This window comes from Salvelinus alpinus, chromosome 5 (assembly GCF_045679555.1).
Source record: "Salvelinus alpinus chromosome 5, SLU_Salpinus.1, whole genome shotgun sequence".
In the NCBI taxonomy this organism is placed as follows: Eukaryota; Metazoa; Chordata; class Actinopteri; order Salmoniformes; family Salmonidae; genus Salvelinus; species Salvelinus alpinus.
The window spans coordinates 31,899,228-31,926,435 of record NC_092090.1 but is presented as its reverse complement, the minus strand read 5'-3'; the positions used below and the strand labels follow the sequence as shown (position 1 = coordinate 31,926,435).

Sequence of the window (27,208 nt, the reverse complement as noted above, 5' to 3'; positions counted from 1 at the left end):
TATTGGTTATATTGTAATTACTTCGCCAGCATGGCCTATTTATTGCCTTACCTCTCTTATCTTACCTCATTTGCACACACTGTATATAGACTTTTTCTACTGTATTATTGACTATGTTTGTTTATTCCATGTGTAACTCTGTGTTGTTATATGTGTCGAACTGCTTTGCTTTATCTTGGCCAGGTCGCAGTTGTAAATGAGAACTTGTTCTCAACTAACCTACCTGGTTAAATAAAGGCGAAATTAAAAAATTAAAAAATTTAAAGGAACTCACTTCTAATCAGTTTATAGTCTCCATCTAGTGGCCAAGAGTATGAAGTGCACTGGTTTATGTATGGTATGTAAACCCTGGTATGTAAACCCTGGCATGAATATGGACCTCAACGTAATATAATACATTTACCTCAATATAAATGGTATTCAAAGAAAAATAAACATCCATATGACAATTTCTAACATTTACTTTTATTGTAAAGGTGATATATTCCAAAATATTAATATGTTAGAGGAGCAGAGGAAAAAGAGACGTAAAGACAGGTAAAAAACATCTACACAAGACTTTGGTAAGACTCTTGGGTGATATTCTTATCAAAAAATCCACAGCAAAAAAAATATAATAACAATGCACAAAATCATAGAGATTTCTCTTGCAGTGTGTCTACATGAACAGCAGTACAGCTGAGTAAAAAGTCATACAGGAGATTTCTTGATCCTAGAAACATGTTTTTTTTTCTGAAGGATTATAAAATGCTGGAATGGCTGGGTAACTGTGCTTTAAGTTCTGGGATAATATACACTACCAAAGAGGATACTACAGGATATAGCCTAACAGTACTATCTCCTATTAAATCAATTGGTGTTTTCAACATTATCATTATTCAAGAATATAATACCACAACAAGTTTACAGTAATCTTGCAGAAGAATCCTATATGTAACAGAGCTAGTTAATTTACGAACAGAGGAAAATCAGTCAGGTTCATCAGAGGCTAGGCATTATTTTGGGAAGCCTAGATTCTCTCTTGAAATGGCTGTTTGTTTTAGACTCGAGAAGAGACCAAGGGAATTCCTTCCTTCTTGTAAAATAACACATGACCTTTGACCTTGAAGGATGGGTCATTTCAGAATTTGCTAAACTCTTTCCAAACTCTGACTAGAGGTGTATACAGAACCAGTGTACCTTCCCCAATCTAGAATCTTCAGACTCAGCCCTGGATTAAACCAAGAGAAATTAAGGTCCGTGCCAGTCCTAAACAGAGTGCATTGGATCATTGAGTGACACTATGCCACCTCACGCTCCGTCTCATAACCAAGTTGCCCATAGGCACAGATCTAGGATCAGCTTACAATCCCCAAACCTAACCTGAACTGTCAGAGGGGAAAACAACTGAGCTCACACCAGTGTTTATGGGCAACCTCCACCCACTCCGTACCCATCCCATCCCGTCCCGCTCAACTTGGTCCATCTAGCAGGGGTGCACGTTACACGCTCGGATCTCCTTCCTGTCCTTGCAGCTGGGGAGCTGGGCGCTCTTAAGCCTCCTCTTGGCTGTCATGAGCCGCTCCTGAATCCCCCCGCCACACAGCTTGGTACAGTCCGTCCAGCTGGACCATGGCCTCATCTTACAGCCTGACCAGAGAGAAAGAGAACGAGAGAAGGCATGGAGAAAGACATTTTATACATTTTCATGGAAATTTGTTCCTTGTTAAAGAATAGCAATGATCATATTGAAGATAATGACTATCAAAACTGACTGTGATTTAGTTTTCTATGAGTACATTTACATGCACACTAATAATGCAATATTAAACTGATCATGGCAGTAGGTAGATTTTATAATAGTCATCTAAACACATTACTCTACTTATCTTAATCGGGGGAAGGTCAAAAGAAGTACGCATACGCCGATTAAAACATCTGGTTTTCTGAGCAATTGTTTTTTTTGTTAATTATTAGGACCTTAATCGGCGTGCCAGCGGGGTATTTGATCTGTGATAGCACCAGCCGAGAGAGCCTCCCTCTTTAGAGCGAGTAAAGTGTGTTCGGAACAACTGAATGTACGTGTCTTAGAAGTAGTTTTACATTTAACATTTACATTTAAGTCATTTAGCAGACGCTCTTATCCAGAGCGACTTACAAATTGGTTTTCACAAACAAACTTTATATGTCCCAACTCAGAATCAAATATGCTTCCCACAAATAACATGTTCGCTGTGGTAAATATTTTATTTTGATTGGAGATTTTCTACATTTATCAGAGTGCCATCAGGTAGCCTGATTTCAGATGTGTCCATGTAAACAGAATTAATAGGGACATTCTTCATGCAAAGCATGTAAACGTTTTAATCAAACTATTAAATTAATCTGACTATCCACAATAATCACATTATTATGTGCATGTATCCACACCCTAGGATTTAGCTTGCTATGATTGTGATGACAGTGATGATGATTACATCGTTGATGATTATGCAAATTATAATGACTATAACACTGCTGCTGACAATGGTTAAGGTGGTGATAATGAGTCCCACCAACCTGGGTGTTCAGCGGTCGACGTGGTCTCCTCCCCCTGTCGACCCCCCTGTTTGCTCCTCCTCTTCTCCCTCGCCTCCTTGCGTCGTTTCTTCTCGTCGCTGTTGACCTGGCCCTGGCCACCGCCGCGGTTACACTTCCTGATCTTACACTTCTTCCTCTGTACAGTCTCGGGACACGAGTCCCCTCCGAACTGAGGCTCCAGCTTTACCATGCGTGTCCTGATCATGTGACCTTTACCACAGGATTTGTTACACTCAGACCACTCCGTCCACTCTGACACCATACAGTCTGTCGCTGTAGAGAGAGAGAGAGAGAGAGGGATAGAGAGAGAGAGAGAGAGAGAGATGGAGAGGAGTGAGAGAGAGCGATGGCGAGGAGAGAGAGAGAGGGGGGGATAGAAAGCGAGAGACAGGGACAAAAGAGAGGGGGGATGAAAGATAATGAAGAGAGGGACAGGGTGGAGTAAGAAAGGTGAAGAGTTAATATGGGAAGAAAGCTTGAAGATACACGTCATGACTTTGCATTAGTGTTCCTTGTTCTAAACATAACACAATATGAATCCCCTGGAAACAAATTCTCTGACTTATGTCCTGAACGAGAACATTCTTACGAACTGCAAGGATGATTAGTGCTGGCCAGAATAATACAGCCAGCTTTATCCCCTCACTAAGACTGAAGGAAGACCAGTTAACAAGCTTTTTCACCCCAATACAATGACATGTCTGCCAAAGTTAAAGCTGGTTATTTCTGCCTTTTAATCCCATTCTTCACAATACAGCCCTTAAATTAGCTCCCTCGTTTTCTAGGGAACAGAAGAAAGGAGAGGAGAAAGAGATTATTTTCCTATGGTAATGTGTCTGCCAGTCTCGTACCTGACTAGAATATATATATGACCTATTAAGTCAGGCTTAAATGTGAGAGCACATGGGCACTTCTGGGTTCCAATGTTCCCTCTCATATAAACCTGCTAATACCCTACCAGGGTATTCTCATAATAACACTCTCTGGGAGAGTTTGGGCTGGAGATGAGACTATGGGCACCCTTAACGCAGATGTCAAACAGATGTGTACACACTAACAAGCCAAGTGTGTTATAAGTGTGTTTGTGGCGTGTGTGTGCATGTGGATATGATAGAGAGTGTATTATAAGCAGACGGATGCTCAGTTGCACAATGAAGATACTAATCAGCATCATTATGAATTACACATGTGCAGTACTGTTTCAGTTGGTGTGTCCACACATGAAGAAAGTAGATTCACTCCAATGTGTGTGTGTGTGAATGTTCCTTACGACACTCTGGCAGCATACACTTCTCCACCTGCTCCAGGTCCTCTGTACACTCTCCCAGCTCCACAGGAGACTTGAGCACGCGCTGCCTCGTCCGCATGCCCTTCCCACACGTCACACTGCAGTCACTCCAGTCAGACCACGGAGACAGCATACAGGGGATGGTGTCTGTGCACACAGGACACACACAAAATCAGTGTCTATCTGATTTCATCTGGTTGGCATTTGTTGTGGTGTGAGTGTTAGTGTGTGTGTACGTGTGTACAAGTGTTCATGTGTGTGTGCAGATGAGCGTGTGTGTGCATGTGTGTGTTTGTTTGTATAAGCCTGCATATGCTTAGCTGTGTGTGTGTGTGTGTGTGTGTGTGTGTGTGTGTGTGTGTGTGTGTGTGTGTGTGTGTGTGTGTGTGTGTGTGTGTGTGTGTGTGTGTGTGTGTGTGTGTGTGTGCGGGAGTGTGTGTGCGGGAGTGTGTGTGCGGGAGTGTTTGTGCGGGAGTGTGTGTGTGTGTGTGTGTGTGTGTGTGTGTGTGTGTGTGTGTGTGTGTGTGTGTGTGTGTGTGTGTGTGTGTGTGTGTGTGTGTGTGTGTGTGTGTGTGTGTGCGGGAGTGTGTGTGCGGGAGTGTTTGTGCTGGAGTGTGTGTGTGTTACTCACGACACTCTGGCATCATGCACTTCTCCACCTCCAGCACCTCAGCCCCACAGATGGAGCCGTCTGGTGGAGGCATCTTCACCATGCGTTCCCTCCTCTTCATGCCCAGCCCACAGGTGGCACTGCAGGAGTCCCACTCACCCCACTCTGTCACCAGACAACTGTTGGGTGCTGAAGAGAGGGGGGATCAGATGGGAAAAGGCGGAGAGGGGGAAGGGAGGAGGAGGAGGGAATGAGAAAGGGAGAGGGAAGAGGAGGGGGGTGGGGGAGAGGAAGAGAGGGGGAGTGGGTGTGTTCAATGGGATAGACAGAACTTAATCCACATATGCATTACTTTGTCCTGTAATCACGCATAATTATACATCATCCTAATAGTTTGAACAATACATTTGAATAATTTAGCAGATGCTCTTCCACTGAGAATTGATGCACACAATGAGCCTCATTTATCTACAGCCTATAAATACATAGATTTGTTTGTATGAAAAGTGCATACACAGATTAATCAAAAGTTTCCTATACCTTGGGAAAATGTTTTTTTACCTGATTAAAAAATAAACTTTGGTAAATGCAGCAATGTTTGTGATAAATGACTTTGTGAAGCATTGATTTCAGGGGTTAAAGCTACTCACTGCATTCCTCGTTCACAATACACTTCTCGTTCTCCTCAGTAGGCAAGGTACACACAGAGCCATCGTCAGGGAACTGCTTGACGTAGCGTTCCCGGGACCGCAGGCCCATCCCACATGACATGCTGCACGGAGACCAGGTGATCCACTCTGACATTGTGCAGGTGGACCCTTCTGAGAAGTCAGGGGCAAAGTGCAGAAGGTCACAGTCAGTTATGGCATTTGAGTTGCATTCAGGATTTGAATGTCCTTACAGTGTTAGTAGCTACATCACACTTTATATAATCAACCAGTCTACATCATAGGACCTCCTGTTAGTCTCATTCATCATAATAAGACAATATGAGACTATGAGCATCTATTTCAGCTAATGGCCATTAGAAGAGCTTGTACCAGTATGCCTGTACCCACAGTGTTACCCAAGAGTCTGTACCAGTACGCCTGTACCCACAGTGTTAGCCAAGAGTTTGTACCAGTACGCCTGTACCCACAGTGTTACCCAAGAGTTTGTACCAGTACGCCTGTACCCACAGTGTTAGCCAAGAGTTTGTACCAGTACGCCTGTACCCACAGTGTTACCCAAGAGTTTGTACCAGTACGCCTGTACCCACAGTGTTAGCCAAGAGTTTGTACCAGTACGCCTGTACCCACAGTGTTAGCCAAGAGTTTGTACCAGTACGCCTGTACCCACAGTGTTACCCAAGAGTTTGTACCAGTACGCCTGTACCCACAGTGTTACCCAAGAGTTTGTACCAGTACGCCTGTACCCACAGTGTTAGCCAAGAGTTTGTACCAGTACGCCTGTACCCACAGTGTTACCCAAGAGTTTGTACCAGTATGCCTGTACCCACAGTGTTACCCAATAGTCTGTACCAGTACGCCTGTACCCACAGTGTTAACCAAGAGTTTGTACCAGTACGCCTGTACCCACAGTGTAACCCAAGAGCTTGTACCAGTACGCCTGTACCCACAGTGTTACCCAAGAGTTTGTACCAGTACGCCTGTACCCACAGTGTTACCCAATAGTTTGTACCAGTACGCCTGTACCCACAGTGTTACCCAAGAGTTTGTACCAGTACGCCTGTACCCACAGTGTTACCCAAGAGTTTGTACCAGTACGCCTGTACCCACAGTGTTACCCAAGAGCTTGTACCAGTACGCCTGTACCCACAGTGTTACCCAAGAGTTTGTACCAGTATGCCTGTACCCACAGTGTTACCCAAGAGTTTGTACCAGTACGCCTGTACCCACAGTGTTACCCAAGAGTTTGTACCAGTACGCCTGTACCCACAGTGTTACCCAAGAGTTTGTACCAGTACGCCTGTACCCACAGTGTTACCCAAGAGTCTGTACCAGTACGCCTGTACCAACAGTGTTACCCAAGAGTTTGTACCAGTACGCCTGTACCCACAGTGTTACCCAAGAGTTTGTACCAGTACGCCTGTACCCACAGTGTTACCCAAGAGTTTGTACCAGTACGCCTGTACCCACAGTGTTACCCAACAGCTTGTACCAGTACGCCTGTACCCACAGTGTTACCCAAGAGTTTGTACCAGTACGCCTGTACCCACAGTGTTACCCAAGAGCTTGTACCAGTACGCCTGTACCCACAGTGTTACCCAAGAGCTTGTACCAGTACGCCTGTACCCACAGTGTTACCCAAGAGTTTGTACCAGTACGCCTGTACCCACAGTGTTACCCAAGAGCTTGTACCAGTACGCCTGTACCCACAGTGTTACCCAAGAGTTTGTACCAGTACGCCTGTACCCACAGTGTTACCCAAGAGTTTGTACCAGTACGCCTGTACCCACAGTGTTACCCAAGAGTTTGTACCAGTACGCCTGTACCCACAGTGTTACCCAAGAGCTTGTACCAGTACGCCTGTACCCACAGTGTTACCCAAGAGTTTGTACCAGTACGCCTGTACCCACAGTGTTACCCAAGAGTTTGTACCAGTATGCCTGTACCCACAGTGTTACCCAAGAGTTTGTACCAGTACGCCTGTACCCACAGTGTTACCCAAGAGTTTGTACCAGTACGCCTGTACCCACAGTGTTACCCAAGAGTTTGTACCAGTACGCCTGTACCCACAGTGTTACCCAAGAGTTTGTACCAGTACGCCTGTACCCACAGTGTTACCCAAGAGTTTGTACCAGTACGCCTGTACCCACAGTGTTACCCAAGAGTTTGTACCAGTACGCCTGTACCCACAGTGTTACCCAAGAGCTTGTACCAGTACGCCTGTACCCACAGTGTTACCCAAGAGCTTGTACCAGTACGCCTGTACCCACAGTGTTACCCAAGAGCTTGTACCAGTACGCCTGTACCCACAGTGTTACCCAAGAGCTTTGAAAATGCATGAGCTGTGAACACATTTATGAAACAGACATGTTTCTCCTCATTAATAACTACCCCCTGCTGTTGTTTCATTATGTTCAGGTGGGAGGGGAGGGAGGATAAGAGTCATTCTGGGTGAGACTCACATGGATTTATATCTAAACCCTCTCCAGACTGAAAGACTCATTAAGCTCTGCTCTATAAAGAAGCTCATCATTAATAAGATGAGCAAATCATTAATGAATCATTAATAATAAGCAAATCATGAATAAGAGCCCAGAGTAAGAGCCCATGTGTGTGTGTGTGTGTGTGTGTGTGTGTGTGTGTGTGTGTGTGTGTGTGTGTGTGTGCGCACAAACACACACACAGACTGATTCATACACACACATGGGCTCTTACACACACTGATGCATACACACACACACACACACACACACACACACACACACACACACACACACACACACACACACACACACACACACACACACACACACACACACACACACACACACACACACACACACACACACACACACACACACACCTATTTTATTATTCATTAGTCTTTCACTGCAAGCAGCAAAGACGTGACGCCGCTGTGTGTATTCTCATAACTTGTTATGTGTCTTTTAATAAAGCCTTAGTATCCACTGTGGCCTCCCGGCAGCTTTAGCCCATTACACATTTTATAGGCTTGTCTCAGAAACACAGTGTCCCTCTCACCTCTATGCTGCTACAACTTTATTGGCTGAGCTACAAACGAGCTGGGGGCTTTATCGATGACCCAACACTAGTAAAGACCTGCAGTAAACCAGATTTTATCTTTCCCTGTTTTCTTTGCAATAACCTATGAAATGCTAACAAAGATGACGTCCACACTCATAAAGCTCCTAGAGGGACTTGGTGGTCGGATGTTGAAGTTTGTTTTTAGATGGGTGTTTATACACCAAGACAGCAACAAGAAATACACATTTCCAGATTGTATCCTAGATTGTATTGTAGTATATCTGTTCATGTCAATATATATTTGTGTAACGGAGGTGGTTCGGTGAACCACGTTCACGTGTTGAGTAACATTGCCTGAGACGAAGACTTGCATTAGCTCCCTGAGCTAATATATCGGCTTTAGCTCAGGAGGCTAACACAGTCTTGTAAATCTCAGGTTAACCTTTGTTCGAAACCCCACCATGTCTCATGAGCTGCCTAGTACATCCAACATACTGACCCTCGTCGCTGCAGCCGGGCCCCATGCAGGGCTCAAAGTCCTGGGTGTGAGGACAGGGTACACTGAGGTCCAGCTGGGCCTTCAGCATCCTCTGTCTCATCCTCTTGCCCTTGTCACAGGTGGCTGAGCTGCAGGCTGACCACGGAGACCAGTTGGAGTAGATGCACGTCTCTGGAGTGTCGTCTGAAGGGAGGGAAAGTGGGAATGAGAGAGACAGCAAGAGAGAGAGAGGGAGGGAGGGGGGAGAAAAGGTGACAGAGGAGTGGAGGGTTTAGAGGAAGAGAGAGGGGTGGAGAGAGAGAGAGAGAGAGAGAGAGAGAGAGACATTCATCAAATGAAGGGCATAAACACAAACGTTCAAAGTCATAACTAGTTATGTGTTTCCTCAGGTGTGTTGAGTGCCTAAGCCCCTCCTCACTAAGTGATGTGCTATTAAAACATTCATCTGACTCAAATCAAATCAAACATGTATGTCCCTTGGACATGTTAAGGAGCGACAATTATCTTGGAAGAATCTCAACCGCAGCCTTATTGATTTATTGAAAATGCCACTACTGATCAAATCTGCTTACGATTCCATCTGTGCAGCTTTCCCATGAGAGAGAGAGAGAGAGAGAGAGAGAGAGAGAGAGAGAGAGAGAGAGAGAGAGAGAGAGAGAGAGAGAGAGAGAGAGAGAGAGAGAGAGAGAGAGAGAGAGAGAGAGAGAGAGAGAGAGAGAGAGAGAGAGAGAGAGAGAGAGAGAGAGAGAGAGAGAGAGAGAGAGAGAGAGAGACATGCCTTTCTCCTCTCTCTTGCTTATCGCTCCTCTGTTACAACCTTTGTTGGCAGAGTTGGGGAGATACAGGGACACAGAGGGGAGAGAGAGATAAAGAGAGACACAGACCTTCCTCTTTCTCCTCCTGGGCGATATCAGCCACAATGTCGTCCACGTTATCAGGCACGATGTTGCACTGCTCTCCCTGCGGACAGAGAAACACAGGCCTGCGTTGTGGAATACATACCACTCTGTTGTGATAAGATCCTCCGTTTGCCTCTGGCGGCTATCAGACAGAGAAGGGGGTAAACAGGGAGGTCAGCTGATGCATCCTCTCACCTTTGCTGGAGCTCACAGATACACACACGTTGTCGCTATCTAGCTAGCGTATTTAGTTATCGGTCTTTCTGGCGAACGGGGAGGTGATATGGGGACATGCTGATAATGACATTCAGCTGTCATAACAACAGAGGTCCGCTTAGGGCAAGTGACAAACGATCAGAGTGATAGGGTGTGTGTGTGGGGCTGGGGGCGTTGCTGTGTGTGTGCAATTGTGCGTGCACGTGTGTGCTTGTACCTACATGCATCAGTGTGTGAGGATCAATAGATTGACAAAGGCTATAATAGAGTAGATGGAGAGATTCCAGGTGAGTCTGCCAGGCTGGATGCTGTGTAAATGCTATAGTCCACTGACATTTATATCACTGTTCAACCCCTGTTCTCTTCAAACTGCACCTATACAACTAACATCTATATATACAGCTGTATTGACCCACAACGTCTTCAGTTAGACACTGGAACAATGCAGAGGGAGTTAAAATAAAGTTACTTTCTTCTGACTGAAAAATATGTATCTTCCTCTCAGTGTCTGAAGCTTTAAAGTTGACATTTCTAGTTCAATACACCAATATGTTCCATTGTTCTGTTTGTTTACCTTCTCAATCGTATACCGAAACAGCGTTATGAACACAGGCACATAATCAAACGTTTGTAACCGCTTCGAGATCTTAGAGCCAACCTCAAACATGCCTTGATGCGCATGAAATCAGGTTGTGTTGGTGACAGCTGGAGGGAAAGAACAAGAGGAGTGAGTAGAGCGTGAGACAGAAAGAGGATGGAAATAGGAAGTGAAGTGAGCAAAGAAAGAGGATCGAGGCAACAAAAGTGGGAGAGATTTAGCAGCCAAAGGAACGGAAAGAGTGGAGAGAGATGAATGGATGGACAGACCTTTCGGGCGATGCGCTCCACTACTACCCTGGCCACGGGGATGATGGCGCCCCCCTCAGGGTCGTAGAAGGGGCTCTGAGGGTGGTCCAGGCTAGTCAGGGGGCGGATCTTCTCCTGAGGGACTGTGGGCTTGTTGGGAGACTAGAGGTCAGAACACACACACACACAAATGAAGAGTCAACATAGATACATGACTGTGCTTTTCATGTCAATATGTGTTCCATTGTAGTATTGAGGAACAGTGTCATGATATCAGTGATAAAATATGTATTTGCAGATAACCTTGAAAGGTTGCAATAGGTCTCTTCATGTGCAATATGGAGGTATACAACACATCTATAATATAGTCTCGTCCCAGCACAAATAACATACGACCTCCTAAGACTGGCAAACCTAGATTATACAAGTCACATAGCCACATCCACTAAAACAACATGAATCCATAGATCTTGGTCAGGGACACTGTGAGTTATGGGGTTATGTGGTGAAACTGTTGTCATTAGTCTGCAGCAAACATCTGCTAGCAGGGGTCTAACACAGCAAACACAGACACAGGGCTTCTGAAGGCACAACACTGGAAAACAAGCCATCCACTAGTCTGAACATAAAGGGTTGACATGTAACTTCGTAAAGTGCTGTTGTGTTATGGTGATCAAAATCTTTCACACCTTTGAACTTCTGATATGTTATCTGTCAGGCATAACCCTCCATTACAATGTACAGAATGTGGTTGCTACATCACTACATACATCCTACTGTTTGACACCAGTGTAGAGCAGAGTCACACAGTGAGAGAGAACACCACAGGAGGTTACCAGGAGCTGTTTTAACAACTCCAAACGTCAGCTTCAGGCTTCCTGAAACAACAGAGACCACTAAAATATATAGACACCGTTCAATAACAAAACACTCTACAACCTCATTTTATAACTCTTGACCGGTTCTTGCACAACTTGTTCTTTCTTCCACCAAAATACACTGTAAATATGTCTGAGGCTCCAGACATTTGATATGAGTAAGGTCATTGGTGGGGCGAGCCAAATCAAACAGGGGAGTAAGAGTTTGTGAACTCCCAGGGATCAGCCAAAGCTCTGTCTGTGAGCTCACACAGCACAGCACAGTCATAGACTCTCCTCAACCAGTCTGCCCATGCGGAAAAATAATATATTGACATATATACAGAGTGTACAAAACATTAGGAACACCTGCTCTTCCATGACAGACTTACCAGGTGAATCTAAGTGAAAGCTATAATACCTTATTGATGTCACTTGTTAAATCCGCTTCAATCATTGTAGATGAAGGGGAGGAACAGGTTAAAGAAGGATTTTTAAGCCTTGAGACAATTGAGACATGGATTGTGTGTGTGTGCCATTCAGAAGGAGAATGGGCAAGAATAAATATTTAAGTGCCTTTGAACGGGGTATGGTAGTAGGTGCCAGGAGCTTGTAGAGTCCATGCCCCGATGAATTGATGCATTTCTGAGGGCAAAAGTGGGTGCAACTCAATATTAGAAAGGTGTTCCTAACGTTTTATACACTCAGTGTATTGCAATATTATTTTTGACAATATCTTAATATTATTTTTGTGCTATTCGGCTGTACATGCACCAAAATTCCAGTATTTCTCCGTCATAGCTTTTATAGCACTTTTATTTCCATGACTGATCAAATGTTGTTTTCTCATGGCTCTCTCTTGTCCCTCTGCAGCAGACGTATGTTTGGAACATCGCATTGCAGTATCGAAAAGTAATACATATAGATTCATGAGAATAGCAATAGATATCATATCGGCACCTAAGTATCATGATAATATGGTATCGTGAGGTCCCTGGCAACTCCCAGCCCTATAAGAAGTGTGATTTTATACAGTAGGTGGTGTGAGTGATGTCTGGGACTTGCGCTCCAGGGTTATGGTTAGAATCACTGTGGTAGAGATAGTGTGAATATTAGAGCGTGTAGTTGTGACATTTTGAGGAGGTCATTGACCTCATAGGTGACCCCATTGTCGGTGCCTGCATCCCAGGGGATCATATCCTGGACAACCCTCTGGGCCCAACCACACTCCTTGGTACAGAGGTCCTCTGCAGACAGCCCCACGTTCCAGTCAGGGCTGGGCCCCAGCATGGTGAGGAAGGACATCAGGTGACGGGTACGGTCCACTGAGAACTCAGCCGACGGGGCAGCACGACTGGAGGACAGAGAGAAGGGACTATTTTGAAGAAAGTCACAATTGCAATAATTGTGATATGTGATGTTTTACCTACCTTTAGTTGATCAATGCACAGATTGCAAGTCACTCTGGATAAAGGGGCCTGTTAAATGACTAAATATGAAAAGTAGAAGAGAGAAGACAGTATAGAGCGAGAGAAAGCGAGAGGAAGAGAGAGAGAACAGAAATACTGACTGAAGTCCCTAAAAAGCATGAAAAAGAGAAAGAGGGATAGCAAGGAATGGGAGATGAAGAACGAGGAAAGGATGAGAGCAGGGGTACTTAAGTCGACTTAAGCCGACAGAGATGTAGAGAAGTTTCTTTGCTGCCTCAGGCATGGCCTACGCATCCAGCTCACCCCCTACAACAGTTCAACACAGAGCTGCCAGCCAGAGGTAAAGAGTAATATCCACCACTAAATACTTTACTGGTGGCAGAGAGCCATGTATATATGTGTGTGTGTGTGCGTGTGTGTGTGCGTGTGTGTGTGTGTGTGCGTGTGCGTGTGCGCGTGCGCGTGCGCGTGTGCGCGTGCATGTGCGTGTGCGCGTGTGCGTGTGCGTGTGTGTGTGTGTGTGTGTGTGTGCAACAGATAATATTGTGATGAGCGATCACACACACACCCAAAGAAAAGTGTTGCACATGGCAGCACAAATGTCTGTTCAGAAATACTTTTTCCTAGTACCAAACCACAGCATTTCTAATGAACGTTTATCAGGGGTTGATAGATACCTCCCAAAAAGGTATCTATCAGGTATCTCACTACTGGACATCATGGAGGTAACTGTAGCTGTCACAGGCACAGCCGTTCCTGTTCTGAGAGAGATATAGGTGTGTGTGTGCGTGCGTGCGTGCGTGTGTGTGTGTGTGTGTGCGTGCGTGCGTGCGCGTGCGTGCGTGTGCGTGTGCGTGTGTGTGTGTGTGTGTGTGTGTGTGTGTGTGTGTGTGCAACAGATAATATTCTGATGAGCGATCACACACACACCCAAAGAAAAGTGTTGCACATGGCAGCACAAATGTCTGTTCAGAAATACTTTTTCCTAGTACCAAACCACAGCATTTCTAATGAACGTTTATCAGGGGTTGATAGATACCTCCCAACCTCCTACACCCTATCCCTCCTGCCACCCTGTCAATTACAAGTCGGCTTTGTGTTGGGTCCAATGTGGCTGTCAGAGATAAACCTAAGGCCTCCGAGACTGGCTGAGCTGAGCAAAGGGACGCGGTGACACGCGGTGAGGGGGAAGAGGGGACGGCTGGCAGCCTGCTGTGTGTTCCCAGAGGATTAGAGCTCTTACACATCCTTAGAGGTGATTATTACTGTGTATGGGAGGACAAGTCAGGACTGGATAGGACAGGGCTGGACAGAACTGGACAGGACAGGGCTGAGGTGTGTGTGGTGATAGAAAATCTGATGGATTTACCGGCAGATGAAGAACAGAACAGTGACAGGAGAATAGCAGGATAATTGTTTCAGGTGATAATTGAGCTTCCGTACAGTCTTAGAAGGTGCTATATAGAACCATACAATATACCATAACGCCTTTCATTGAAGGCCTAGTTATACCCTAACACAGTGGTGTCAGAAAACTCCTGGTTTACAGGCCACATCAGGCTTGCAAGTCACATTATGTTGGCTTGCAAAGTGATGTGCAATTTAGTTAGGATATCCAACAAGTTGTAACGAGTATTACCGAAGGTGGCCTCCCTTCCTGTTCGAGTGGCGCTCGGCGGTCGTCGTCGCCGGTCTACTAGCTGCCACCGATCCCTTTTTCCTTTTCGTTTGGTTTTGTCTAATTGATTTCACCTGTTTATTGTTTGGTTGTTAGGGTGGTGTTATTTAAGTTCGTTTAGCCCGTTTCTGTTTGTGCGGGCTTGTCTCTCTGTTTGTGTATGAGGTTGTTATTTTCACGTTGGGGTTTTTCCACAGTCTGGATTTATTTTTCCAGTGTGTACTTTATTCAAGTCGGATTTTTACGCCAAATGTTTTTGACGTTACCAGTTGTTCATCTGGTTGGACATTAAAGAGTGGTTTTCCCCATTACCTTTGCTCTCTGCGCCTGACTCCTTCCAATTGTCCTCATTGAACGTAACAGAAGCCCGCACCCACATATGGAGCCAGCAGGAGCAGCGACCACCCCTCTCCCCACGATGGAGGAGAGAGTCCTTCATCACACGTCCATCCTCCATCGCATCGGATCAGCTATGGATCTTATGATGGAGAGGATGGATCGTTGGGAGAGGAGTGGTCTCCCTACTAACCCACCTACCCTCCCTCCAGCAACTATACCATCTCCTCCAGCGGGATCCGGTACCAGCGCCTTGCGTATTACGCCTCCAAGCCAGTACGATGGAGCGGCGGCGGGGTGCCAGGGATTCCTGCTACAATTAGATCTATACCTGGCCACCGTCCGACCAGCTCCCTCGGACGAAGAGAGCGTGAGTGTCCTCGTCTCCTGCCTGACGGGTAGAGCCCTAGAGTGGGCCAATGCGGTCTGGAACGGGGCCGACTCAGCGAGGGGCCACTACCCGGAGTTCACCCGCCGTTTTCGGGCCGTGTTCGATCACCCTCCAGATGGCCGAGCGGTGGGTGAGAGATTGTTCTATCTACGACAGGGGACGAGGAGCGCGCAGGACTTCGCGCTGGATTTCCGGACCTTGGCCGCTGGAGCAGGGTGGAACGACAGGGCCCTGTTAGACCATTACAGGTGTAGCCTGAGAGAGGACGTCCGCAGAGAGCTGGCTTGTCGGGACACTACGCTAAGTTTGGATGAACTAATAGACATGTCTATCCGGTTAGACCATCTGCTAGCTGCTCGCGGACGTTCTGAAAGGGTCCTGTCCGTTCCATCTCCTGACCCTCCTGCTCCTATCCCGATGGAGCTAGGAGGGGCAGCATCTAGGGAGATCGGAGGAGGCTCCTCCTGTACCAGTTGTGGCCGAAGAGGGCACACTTCCGGTCGGTGCTGGAGGAGTTCATCTGGGAATCGAGAGGGCAGGCAGAACACTCCTCGGTCACCTCAGGTGAGTCAGCACCACACTCTCCCAGAGCTTCCTGTTGGTCACATGTTTTTGTTAATATGTTTCCTTAAATTTTTTCCCTCTCTCCAGCATAAGGCGCTAGTCGATTCAGGCGCAGCTGGGAACTTTATAGATCGCGGACTCGCTCAAAGGTTGAGGATTCCGTTAGTTAAGGTAGACCCCCCTTTCCCTGTGCACTCCTTAGATAGTCGACCGTTAGGGTCAGGGCTGGTCAGGGAGGCCACAATTCCTTTGGAGATGATTACGCAGGGGAATCATAAGGAACGGATTAGTCTGTTTCTTATCGATTCACCTGCGTTTCCGGTGGTGCTGGGGATTCCCTGGCTGGCTATTCACAATCCGACGATTTCGTGGAAACAGGGAGCGCTACAGGGGTGGTCTGATGAGTGTTCAGGCAGGTGTGTAGGAGTTTCCATCGGTGCGACAACGGTGGAGAGTCCAGACCAGGTTTCCACCGTGCGCATTCCCGCTGAGTATGCCGATTTGGCTATCGCTTTCAGTAAAAGGAAGGCGACCCAATTACCACCCCATCGACACGTGGATTGCGTGATAAACCTCCAGGTAAACGCTGCACTTCCCAGGAGTCATGTGTATCCTTTGTCCCAGGAGGAGACGTTGGCTATGGAGACATATGTCACGGAAGCTCTGGGACAGGGATTCATTCGGCCCTCCATGTCACCCGTCTCCTCGAGTTTCTTTTTTGTGAAGAAAAAGGATGGTGGGTTGCGTCCGTGTATTGATTATCGAGGTCTCAATTCCATCACGGTGGGTTTTAGTTACCCACTACCTCTCATCGCTACGGCGATGGAATCATTCCACGGAGCACGGTTCTTCACGAAACTGGATCTCAGGAGCGCGTATAATCTGGTGCGTATTCGGGAGGGAGATGAGTGGAAAACCGCGTTTAGTACTACATCGGGCCATTATGAGTACCTCGTCATGCCGTACGGGTTAAAGAATGCTCCAGCTGTCTTTCAATCCTTTGTTGACGAGATTCTCAGAGACCTGCACGGACAGGGTGTGGTGGTGTATATTGACGATATTTTGATCTACTCCGCTACACGCGCCGCGCATGTGTCTCTGGTGCGCAAGGTTCTTGGGCGACTGCTGGAGCATGACCTGTACGTGAAGGCGGAGAAATGTGAGTTTTCTAAACAAGCCGTTTCCTTCCTGGGTTATCGCATTTCCAGCTCGGGGGTGGATATAGGGGGTGACCGCGTAAAAGCCGTGCGTAATTGGCCGACTCCGACCACGGTAAAAGAGGTGCAGCGGTTCTTAGGGTTTGCCAATTACTACCGGAGGTTTATCCGGGGTTTTGGTCAGGTAGCAGCCCCTATTACCTCACTGCTGAAGGGGGGGCCGGTGCGTTTGCAGTGGTCAGCAGAGGCGGACAGAGCCTTCTGTAGGTTGAAGGTGCTGTTTACCGAGGCGCCAGTGTTGGCGCATCCGGACCCTTCTTTGGCGTTTATAGTAGAGGTGGACGCATCCGAGGCTGGGGTTGGAGCGGTGCTCTCACAGCGCTCGGGTGTGCCACCAAAACTCCGCCCTTGTGCTTTTTTTTCGAAAAAACTCGGGCCAGCGGAGCGGAATTATGATGTGGGGGATAGGGAGTTGTTGGCTATGGTTAAAGCCCTGAAGGTGTGGAGACACTGGCTTGAGGGGGCTAAGCACCCTTTCCTCATCTGGACTGACCACCGTAACCTGGAGTATATCCGATCAGCTAAGAGACTGAATCCGCGTCAGGCAAGGTGGGCCATGTATTTCACCAGATTTCGTTTTACGATCTCGTATCGACCAGGTTCCCTCAACACTAAGGCCGACGCGCTGTCTCGCCTCTATGACTCAGAGGAGCGGTCCATCGATCCTACTCCCATCATTCCGGCGGCCAAGTTGGTGGCACCGATAGTATGGGAGGTGGACGCGGACATCGAGCGGGCGTTAAGGGAGGAACCTGCGCCTCCACAGTGCCCGGAGGGGCGTAGGTATGTACCGCTCGCTGTTCGTGATCAATTGATTCGATGGGCTCATGGTATACTCTCGTCAGGTCACCCGGGTATTTCGAGGACAGTGCGAGGTCTTAGGGGGAAGTACTGGTGGCCCACCTTGGAGAGGGATGTGCGATTCTATGTCTCTTCCTGTTCGGTGTGCGCTCAGAGTAAGGCTCCTAGGCACCTGCCTCGAGGGAAGTTACAACCCCTCCCCGTTCCACAACGGCCGTGGTCCCATCTTTCGGTGGATTTTCTGACTGACTTACCTCCATCTCAGGGGAACACTACGATCCTGGTCGTTGTGGATCGGTTCTCTAAGTCCTGCCGTCTTATCCCGTTGCCCGGTCTCCCTACGGCCCTGCAGACTGCGGAGGCATTATTTACCCATGTCTTCCGGCACTACGGGGTGCCCGAGGATATTGTTTCTGATCGGGGTCCCCAGTTCACTTCCAGAATATGGAAGGCGTTTATGGAGCATTTGGGGGTCTCGGTCAGCCTTACATCGGGGTATCACCCGGAGAGTAATGGGCAGGTGGAGAGAGTGAACCAGGAGGTGGGTAGGTTTCTGCGGTCGTATTGCCAGGACCGGCCAGGGGAGTGGTCAAGATACATCCCCTGGGCAGAGATTGCTCAGAACTCACTAAGCCACTCCTCTACCAACATGTCACCATTTGAGTGTGTGTTGGGGTATCAGCCGGTTCTGGCACCATGGCATCAGAGTCAGACCGAGGCTCCTGCGGTGGAGGAGTGGGTACAGCGCTCTAAGGAGACTTGGAGAGCCGTCCAGGAGTCTCTGCGTCAGGCGAGTAGACGGCAGAAGAAGAGCGCTGACCGTCACCGCAGTGAGGCCCCCGTGTTTGCACCGGGGGATAGGGTCTGGCTCTCGACCCGAAACCTGCCCCTCCGCTTGCCCTGCCGGAAGCTGGGTCCGCAGTGTGTAGGGCCATTTAAAGTCCTGAGGAGAATAAATGAGGTGTGTTACCGATTGTTACTTCCTTCGTATTATCGTATTAACCCCTCATTTCATGTGTCTCTCCTCAGGCCGGTGGTAGCTGGTCCCATGCAGGAAGGTGAGGTTCCGGAGGTCCCTCCACCCCCTCTGGATATAGAGGGGTCCCCGGCGTACAGGATAAGGTCCATTCTGGATTCCAGACGCCGGGTGAGGGGCCTGCAGTACCTCGTGGACTGGGAGGGGTACGGTCCGGAGGAGAGGTGCTGGGTCCCGGTGGGGGATATATTGGATCCATCTATGCTGAGAGAGTTCCATCGCCTCCATCCGGATCGCCCTGCGCCTCGGCCCCCGGGTCGTCCTCGAGGCCGGCGTCGGCGCGCTGCGGGAGCTGCGCGTCAGGAGGGGGGTACTGTAACGAGTATTACCGAAGGTGGCCTCCCTTCCTGTTCGAGTGGCGCTCGGCGGTCGTCGTCGCCGGTCTACTAGCTGCCACCGATCCCTTTTTCCTTTTCGTTTGGTTTTGTCTAATTGATTTCACCTGTTTATTGTTTGGTTGTTAGGGTGGTGTTATTTAAGTTCGTTTAGCCCGTTTCTGTTTGTGCGGGCTTGTCTCTCTGTTTGTGTATGAGGTTGTTATTTTCACGTTGGGGTTTTTCCACAGTCTGGATTTATTTTTCCAGTGTGTACTTTATTCAAGTCGGATTTTTACGCCAAATGTTTTTGACGTTACCAGTTGTTCATCTGGTTGGACATTAAAGAGTGGTTTTCCCCATTACCTTTGCTCTCTGCGCCTGACTCCTTCCAATTGTCCTCATTGAACGTAACACAAGTGGAATTTTTTATCACCAGCAATCTGCATTGAGAATGACTGCCATGGCAGGGAAGATTGAAAACTGATACTACCTCAATGATCTAAACTGGAACAACCATCTCTGTAATGGGTGCAATAAGTCAAATTATTAACAAATTGGTTTAGTTTACAAAAATGAATGTTATTTATCTTTGTGTAGCATAACATGTATCAACCAATCAATGTCCATGCAAAAACACATTAAAGCAAACAATTCTGAAAACCACCATGCAATAGAGCATGCTGGGAAATATGATATACTCTATGGTTCTATATAGAACCCTTCTTGGCTTCCAAAAAATCCTTCTTGGCTTCCAAAGAATCAAAAAAACCTTCCTTCCAAAAACGTTTTTTTTAGGATGTTAAAGGTTCTAGGTAGAACCCTTTGGCTTACAAATAACCCCTTTCTTCCTAAAAGTGTTCTTCAGATCAAAACAGTTCTTGGTAGAACCCTATCCCTCTGCAAAGAACCATTTTGTAACACTTTTTTTGAGGAGTGTAGAGAGTGAGACATTGATGCAGCTACTCTAGCTATAATACTATAATCAAGGATTCCCAGAATACACTTTCAACTGTTTATCCTTTAATCTGTTCAAGTATAAATACAGTGAACATAACTGTCCATCACCTGTTGGGACAGTTGGATAGATGTCATGTAATGGGTATACAGTATATCTGATTAGACTTTCTCTCTACTTCCCTTTTTTTCCCGAATCTGACACTGTCCCTCCCTCCCTCCCTCCGTCCCACCACCCACATCCCCAGCAAACACGCTGTCTCCGAGTGACAAAGACAAACCCTTTAGCTCATTAAGGGCTGTGTTTTCATTGACAACCCCTTATTTCTCTGTTTCTCTGTCTGTCTGTCTGTCTGTCTGTCTGTCTGTCTGTCTGTCTGTCTGTCTGTCTGTCTGTCTGTCTGTCTGTCTGTCTGTCTGTCTGTCTGTCTGTCTGTCTGTCTGTCTGTCTGTCTGTCTGTCTGTCTGTCTGTCTGTCTGTCTGTCTGTCTGTCTGTGTATACTATAGCACCAAGAGGGTAAACTCTGCTCGCTACCAACATTCTCACAAAAGAGGCCAGGTAGATATTGTTGTGTCTGTGCCTCCAGCACAACTGCCCATGGATGGGAAATGTAATGTAGATATTGCAAGTAGCAGGTGTGATAGAATATGTCAAGGTCGGTGATAAATGTACTTAATTCAACCTCTATGTAGCCCTCCCTCCCTCCGTCCCACCACCCACATCCCCAGCAAACACGCTGTCTCTGAGTGACAAAGACAAACCCTTTAGCTCATTAAGGGCTGTGTTTTCTGGGGATGTGGGTGGTGGAGTCTGTCAGCACAGTGCTAATCAGCTGGAAGCCTCAGAGCTGGGCTTGTCCTGCTGTCTTTAGAAAGGGTCTGATGAGACGTATAGGGTGCTTTAAAATGACGAGGGACTCACTACTGGACATCATGGAGGTAACTGTAGCTGTCACAGGCACAGCCGTTCCTGTTCTGAGAGAGAGAGAGGTATGTGAGTGGGAGGGGGTCAGATAGAGCAGAACAAAGAGAGGAAGATGGAGGGAAAGAGAGGGGTGTAGGCTGTCTTCTGTGGGGACCGTCTGAGTACATAAGACTCTGAAGAGTGTGTGCGCATGCTTGCCTTCATGTCCGAACGTGTGTTTGAGAGAGGGAGGGCTCTGTACTGTGACAGTGACAGAGAACACCGCCCAGCGACGAAGATTCCCACAGCAGATTGCTCTGTCTGTGTCACTAGCACATTGTGTGACACATTGTTTTTGTGTGTGTGTCAAATTAAATGTTATATGTCACATACACAGTTGGCAGCAGGTATAAAAGGTGCAGTGAAATACTTGCGTGCTCACCCCTCAACATGGCATTACAATATCAAACAATATTAATCAGAGGTCAATGAAAACTAACAAGTCATTAGAGGAATGTAGTATGCATACTAATAAGACTGATATCTACACAATATGATATACAGTATTACAGTATACAGTATGTGCTATGTCAAGTATGACTATGTTACAAATATAAAGTGGATAGTGTCTTGGTCGCACAGTTGAATAATATATTTTGAACAGCTGTGTTAACTGTGTGTGTGTGTGCGCATGTGAGTGTGCATGTGTGTGTGTGTTTGTGTGTAAGGGTTTATGTCTGGAGAGTCAATGCAGATGAGGTGCAGATATTCTCTGAGGTGAAAATAGTCTCTAAGGTGCAGGTGTGTGAGTGTCTGTGCCTGTGTGTGTGTCTCTTCACAGTCCTCGCTGTTACATATGGTGTAATTTGATCTGTTTTTTAAATCTTATTCTGCTGCTTGCATCAGTTACCTAATGTGGAATAGAGTTTCATGTAGTCATGGCTTTATGTAGTACTGAGCGCCTCCCATAGTCTGTTCTGGACATGGGGATTGTGAAGAGCCCTCTGGTGGCATGTCTTGTGAGGTATGCATGTGTGTCTGAGCTGTGTGCTAGTAGTTTAAACAGACAGCTCGGTACATTCAGCTTGTCAACACTTCTTACAAAAACACGCAGTGATGAAGTCAATCCCTCCTCCACTTTGAGCCATAAGAGATTTACATACATATTATTCATGTTAGATCTCCTTGTACATTTAAGAGCCAGCCGTGCTGCCCTATTCTGAGCCAATTGTCATTTTTGTGGCACCTGACCATACGAGTGTGTGTGTGCATGTGTGTGTGTGCTTGGATGCGTGCCTGCGTGTCGACAGGTGGCAGGTGTATGCGTGAGATAGAGATATTCCCAGAGAAACATTGAAGCGGATTATGTCAGGTTATCTAGAAGTGCAGGTAGACCAGTGGGACTGAGAGGGAAACCAGATGAAACCAGACATCCTCTCAAACGTGGTTTACCTACCAAGGACAGACAGACAGACACAGACCTTAAACTCAAAGTGGAAAGCAGCTGCATCGACCCTGAGTCTCCAGTTCACTGTGTAAAATGTTTCAATCCAGCCGGGGAGGGCAAAAGCAAACATGTCATTTAAAAGGACATTGTCAAAACGACAGGCAGGGAGAATGATGTGTTTACACGTCAATAAGACACGGCCTGAGGGAAGGAGGAGGAACGTGAACACAACACAAAGGAAATTGATTCCTTCCAAGTCCAGCCCGGCTAATCCCCTGGCGTGTATGCAAATGAGGCAGGGGGTAATTTCCTCAATGCGCCGCAGCGTTTTTAATTAGGCGAGCTTCCCTCAACGATAGGTCCAGCAAGCCTCGTAAATCCGTCTCCGTGATGACCATAATGCTGACCTTGGTGTGGCGGCGTGGTTGGTTGGTTGGAGACGGCTCTGGTGGAATTCTATTCCTCCCTCTCTTACTTTCTCTCCCTCCCTCTCTCTCTCTGACCACATCTCCTTCTCTGTTGCTCTCTCTCTGTGTCCATCTTTCCCTATTTTGGCTATTTTCTCTATCTCTCCCTCTCTCTCTCTTCCTCTCCCTTTAACATGTTATGAGTCTCAGGAGACAGACTGCTGTAGCTCTGCTGTGTGTAATAATAGCTGTCATATCTGCACCCCTCCGCTCACCCACCTCCCTCGCTCCCTCTCCACCCTCCTCTTATTCTCTCTCCCTTTCCTTTGCTCCAGCAACCACATTTCTCTGAAGATGACCACTTTAGTTCGAAATCAGTACAAGTGATCACTGTGGATCAAAGGCACCAGAAAGGAAGATGGAAAGAGAGTGACAGGTAAAGAAAAACGTGGTTACATAAACACAGTGTATTCATTAATGTTCTAGTCCCATGATGATAGTTCTTCCAAACCCCTCCTAACCCAACACTGATCCCAGATATCCCTGAACCTGAAGCTCCATCTCTAACGATCTGCCTTGGATCCTTCAGACGTAATAAAGAGCTGGTTTTCTAACCACTGATAATGAATCAACGTCTATTTCTCTCTCTCTCTTGCTCTCTCTCTCTATGTTTATTTTTTCTCCCTCTTTCTCTTCTTGAAAGGCAGGGTAGGATGGTTTGTTAATTGGCAGGCAGCTGTGTAGTATAGATCAGCCTGATGTCTTGATACACAGGAGCCTGCAGTAGGCCATTAACCTTGATGGAGAAAAACCCCTCCAGGAGATCTATCAATCATCATCAAAGCACAAACCCTCTTAACCCACACACATACAGTACATACACATGTACACACAAGTGCAGTAACATAAGCCCCCTTCACTAATTCACACACACACACACACACACACACACACACACACACACACACACACACACACACACACACACACACACACACACACACACACACACACACACACACACACACACACACACACACACACACACACACACACACACACACACACACTTTATGAATCACATGTACAAACACGTACAAACATTTATAAACACGTTCAAAAACATGTACGAACATGTACAAAGAAAAATCACATAAATCCCAACAGACTCATTTTAAAGAATAAAAAGTAACATCCTTCAATTACAGGAGCAATTAACCATTTATGCACTTTCAAGGAAGAAAACCTCATGTACAAACAGAATGTGTACATTTCCACATCACACTACAATCAAGAACCTCCACCTCCCCCTCTCCTCTTCCCCTCCTCTCATCCTCCCTTTCCTACCACACATCCCCTAAACCAGTTGATTTGATTTCCTCTGCATTTACACAGCCACTTTATGATACAATTAATTTGTTGGCATATAAACAAGATAGCGAGCTAATTACTCTCTGTGTATTTGATTGGCTCTGTCCCTAGCTGTGGCTGCCTTTGGAAGCTATCTTTGGAGTCTCACACTCAGATCCTCTGTGAGAGTGTTTCTTACATTGAGGATGCTTTTCTCTCTGCGCTACCTGGGCTAACTAGCTCCTTGTTTCTCTCCTAAATAAGAGATGAAATGAAGGTTTATGCATGCAGGAGTAAAGGAAGCCTAGGCACACTGATCAGCTTGGTGCAGGTGGAGATGAGCTAGCAGATTCAGGCCATGTGCTTTTAAGTGGCTCCACGGCACCTCATTTGTGTGCTTGGGAGGCAAGGCATGATTCAAAGTGAGTAGATGAGCGATGAAGAAGACCTTGCAGTGTGGTATAACTCATGCATTTGTGAAAAGAGAGAAAACATGGAAGGAGCGAGAAGAAGAAGGGTGAGGGTGGCATATAGAAAGGAGGGAGAAGAAGAAGGGTGAGGGTGGCATATAGAAAGGAGGGAGAAGAAGAAGGGTGAGGGTGGCATATAGAAAGGAGAGAGATGAAGAAGGGTGAGGGTGGCATATAGAAAGGAGAGAGAAGAAGAAGGTGAGGGTGGCATATAGAAAGGAGAGAGAAGAAAAGGGTGAGGGTGGCATATAGAAAGGAGAGAGAAGAAGAAGGTGAGGGTGGCATATAGAAAGGAGAGAGAAGAAAAGGGTGAGGGTGGCATATAGAAAGGAGAGAGAAGAAAAAGGGTGAGGGTGGCATATAGAAAGGAGAGAGATGAAGAAGGTGAGGGTGGCATATAGAAAGGAGAGAGAAGAAAAGGGTGAGGGTGGCATATAGAAAGGAGAGAGAAGAAGAAAGGTGGCATATAGAAAGGAGAGAAATGAAGAAGGGTGAGGGTGGCATATAGAAAGGAGAGAGAAGAAAAGGGGTGAGGGTGGCATATAGAAAGAAGAGAGAAGAAGAAAGTTGGCATATAGAAAGGAGAGAGAAGAAAAAGGGTGAGGGTGGCATATAGAAAGGAGGGAGAAGAAGAATGGTGGCATATAGAAAGGAGAGAGAAGAATAAGGTGAGGGTGGCATATAGAAAGGAGAGAGAATAAGAAAGGTGAGGGTGGCATATAGAAAGGAGAGAGAAGAAGAAGGGTGAGGGTGGCATATAGAACGGAGAGAGAAGAAGAAGGGTGAGGGTGGCATATATAAAGGAGAGAGAAGAAAAAAGGTGAGGGTGGCATATAGAAAGGAGAGAGAAGAAGAAGGGTGAGGGTGGCATATAGAAAGGAGGGAGAAGAAGAAGGGTGAGGGTGGCATATAGAAAGGAGAGAGATGAAGAAGGGTGAGGGTGGCATATAGAAAGGAGAGAGAAGAAGAAGGTGAGGATGGCATATAGAAAGGAGAGAGAAGAAAATGGTGAGGGTGGCATATAGAAAGGAGAGAGAAGAAGAAGGTGAGGGTGGCATATAGAAAGGAGAGAGAAGAAAAGGGTGAGGGTGGCATATAGAAAGGAGAGAGAAGAAAAAGGGTGAGGGTGGCATATAGAAAGGAGAGAGATGAAGAAGGGTGAGGGTGGCATATAGAAAGGAGGGAGAAGAAGAAGGGTGAGGGTGGCATATAGAAAGGAGGGAGAAGAAGAAGGGTGAGGGTGGCATATAGAAAGGAGCGAGAAGAAGAAGGGTGAGGGTGGCATATAGAAAGGAGGGAGAAGAAGAAGGGTGAGGGTGGCATATAGAAAGGAGAGAGATGAAGAAGGGTGAGGGTGGCATATAGAAAGGAGAGAGAAGAAGAAGGTGAGGGTGGCATATAGAAAGGAGAGAGAAGAAAAGGGTGAGGGTGGCATATAGAAAGGAGAGAGAAGAAGAAGGTGAGGGTGGCATATAGAAAGGAGAGAGAAGAAAAAGGGTGAGGGTGGCATATAGAAAGGAGAGAGATGAAGAAGGTGAGGGTGGCATATAGAAAGGAGAGAGAAGAAAAGGGTGAGGGTGGCATATAGAAAGGAGAGAGAAGAAGAAAGGTGGCATATAGAAAGGAGAGAAATGAAGAAGGGTGAGGGTGGCATATAGAAAGGAGAGAGAAGAAAAGGGGTGAGGGTGGCATATAGAAAGAAGAGAGAAGAAAAGGGTGAGGGTGGCATATAGAAAGGAGGGAGAAGAAGAATGGTGGCATATAGAAAGGAGAGAGAAAAATAAGGTGAGGGTGGCATATAGAAAGGAGAGAGAATAAGAAAGGTGAGGGTGGCATATAGAAAGGAGAGAGAAGAAGAAGGGTGAGGGTGGCATATAGAACGGAGAGAGAAGAAGAAGGGTGAGGGTGGCATATATAAAGGAGAGAGAAGAAAAAAGGTGAGGGTGGCATATAGAAAGGAGAGAGAAGAAAAAGGGTGAAGGTGGCATATAGAAAGGACAGAGAAGAAGAAGGGTGAGGGTGTAATATAGAAAGGAGGGAGAAGAAGAATGGTGGCATATAGAAAGGAGAGAGAAGAAGAAGGGTGAGGGTGGCATATAGAAAGGAGAGAGAGGAAGGAAAAAGGACATAGCTGCAGAATGGGTCAATCCCTCAGGAGAAAGTGTGAGTGAGTTAGTCAGAGAGAAAGAGTGAGAGAAACAGAGAGAGATGATAGAGGAGGTTACTGTTGGACTACTCACACATTCAAGGGTTGCCAGGCAGGCCACTGCGCCTTCATTTTGATGACTGTCAGGACGTCATCACCCTGAGAGAGAGAGAGAGAGAGAGAGAGAGAGAGAGAGAGAGAGAGAGAGAGAGAGAGAGAGAGAGAGAGAGAGAGAGAGAGAGAGAGAGAGAGAGAGAGAGAGAGAGAGAGAG

General features: G+C 46.8%; 1 protein-coding gene across 4 annotated transcripts in view; it reads right to left on the bottom strand.

Annotated features, from left to right (window-relative positions):
• Positions 1 to 443: 443 nt before the first annotated feature.
• Positions 444 to 27,208, bottom strand: part of LOC139575924 (spondin-1-like) — a 148,377-nt gene continuing 121,612 nt past the window's right edge. The window contains exons 7-16 of one of the 4 annotated variants that reach the window (XM_071401381.1): positions 27,031 to 27,095; positions 12,640 to 12,862; positions 10,652 to 10,792; positions 9,554 to 9,710; positions 8,670 to 8,852; positions 5,108 to 5,278; positions 4,479 to 4,646; positions 3,830 to 3,994; positions 2,539 to 2,832; positions 444 to 1,629 (exon numbers count right to left, since the gene is read on the bottom strand). In XM_071401381.1, the coding sequence (XP_071257482.1) occupies positions 1,466 to 1,629; positions 2,539 to 2,832; positions 3,830 to 3,994; positions 4,479 to 4,646; positions 5,108 to 5,278; positions 8,670 to 8,852; positions 9,554 to 9,710; positions 10,652 to 10,792; positions 12,640 to 12,862; positions 27,031 to 27,095 (1,731 nt within the window). In that variant the 3' untranslated portion in view covers positions 444 to 1,465. The remainder of the gene's footprint in view (positions 1,630 to 2,538; positions 2,833 to 3,829; positions 3,995 to 4,478; positions 4,647 to 5,107; positions 5,279 to 8,669; positions 8,853 to 9,553; positions 9,711 to 10,651; positions 10,793 to 12,639; positions 12,863 to 27,030; positions 27,096 to 27,208) is intronic. The other 3 variants (XM_071401382.1, XM_071401383.1, XM_071401384.1) reach the window with 3 other exon arrangements.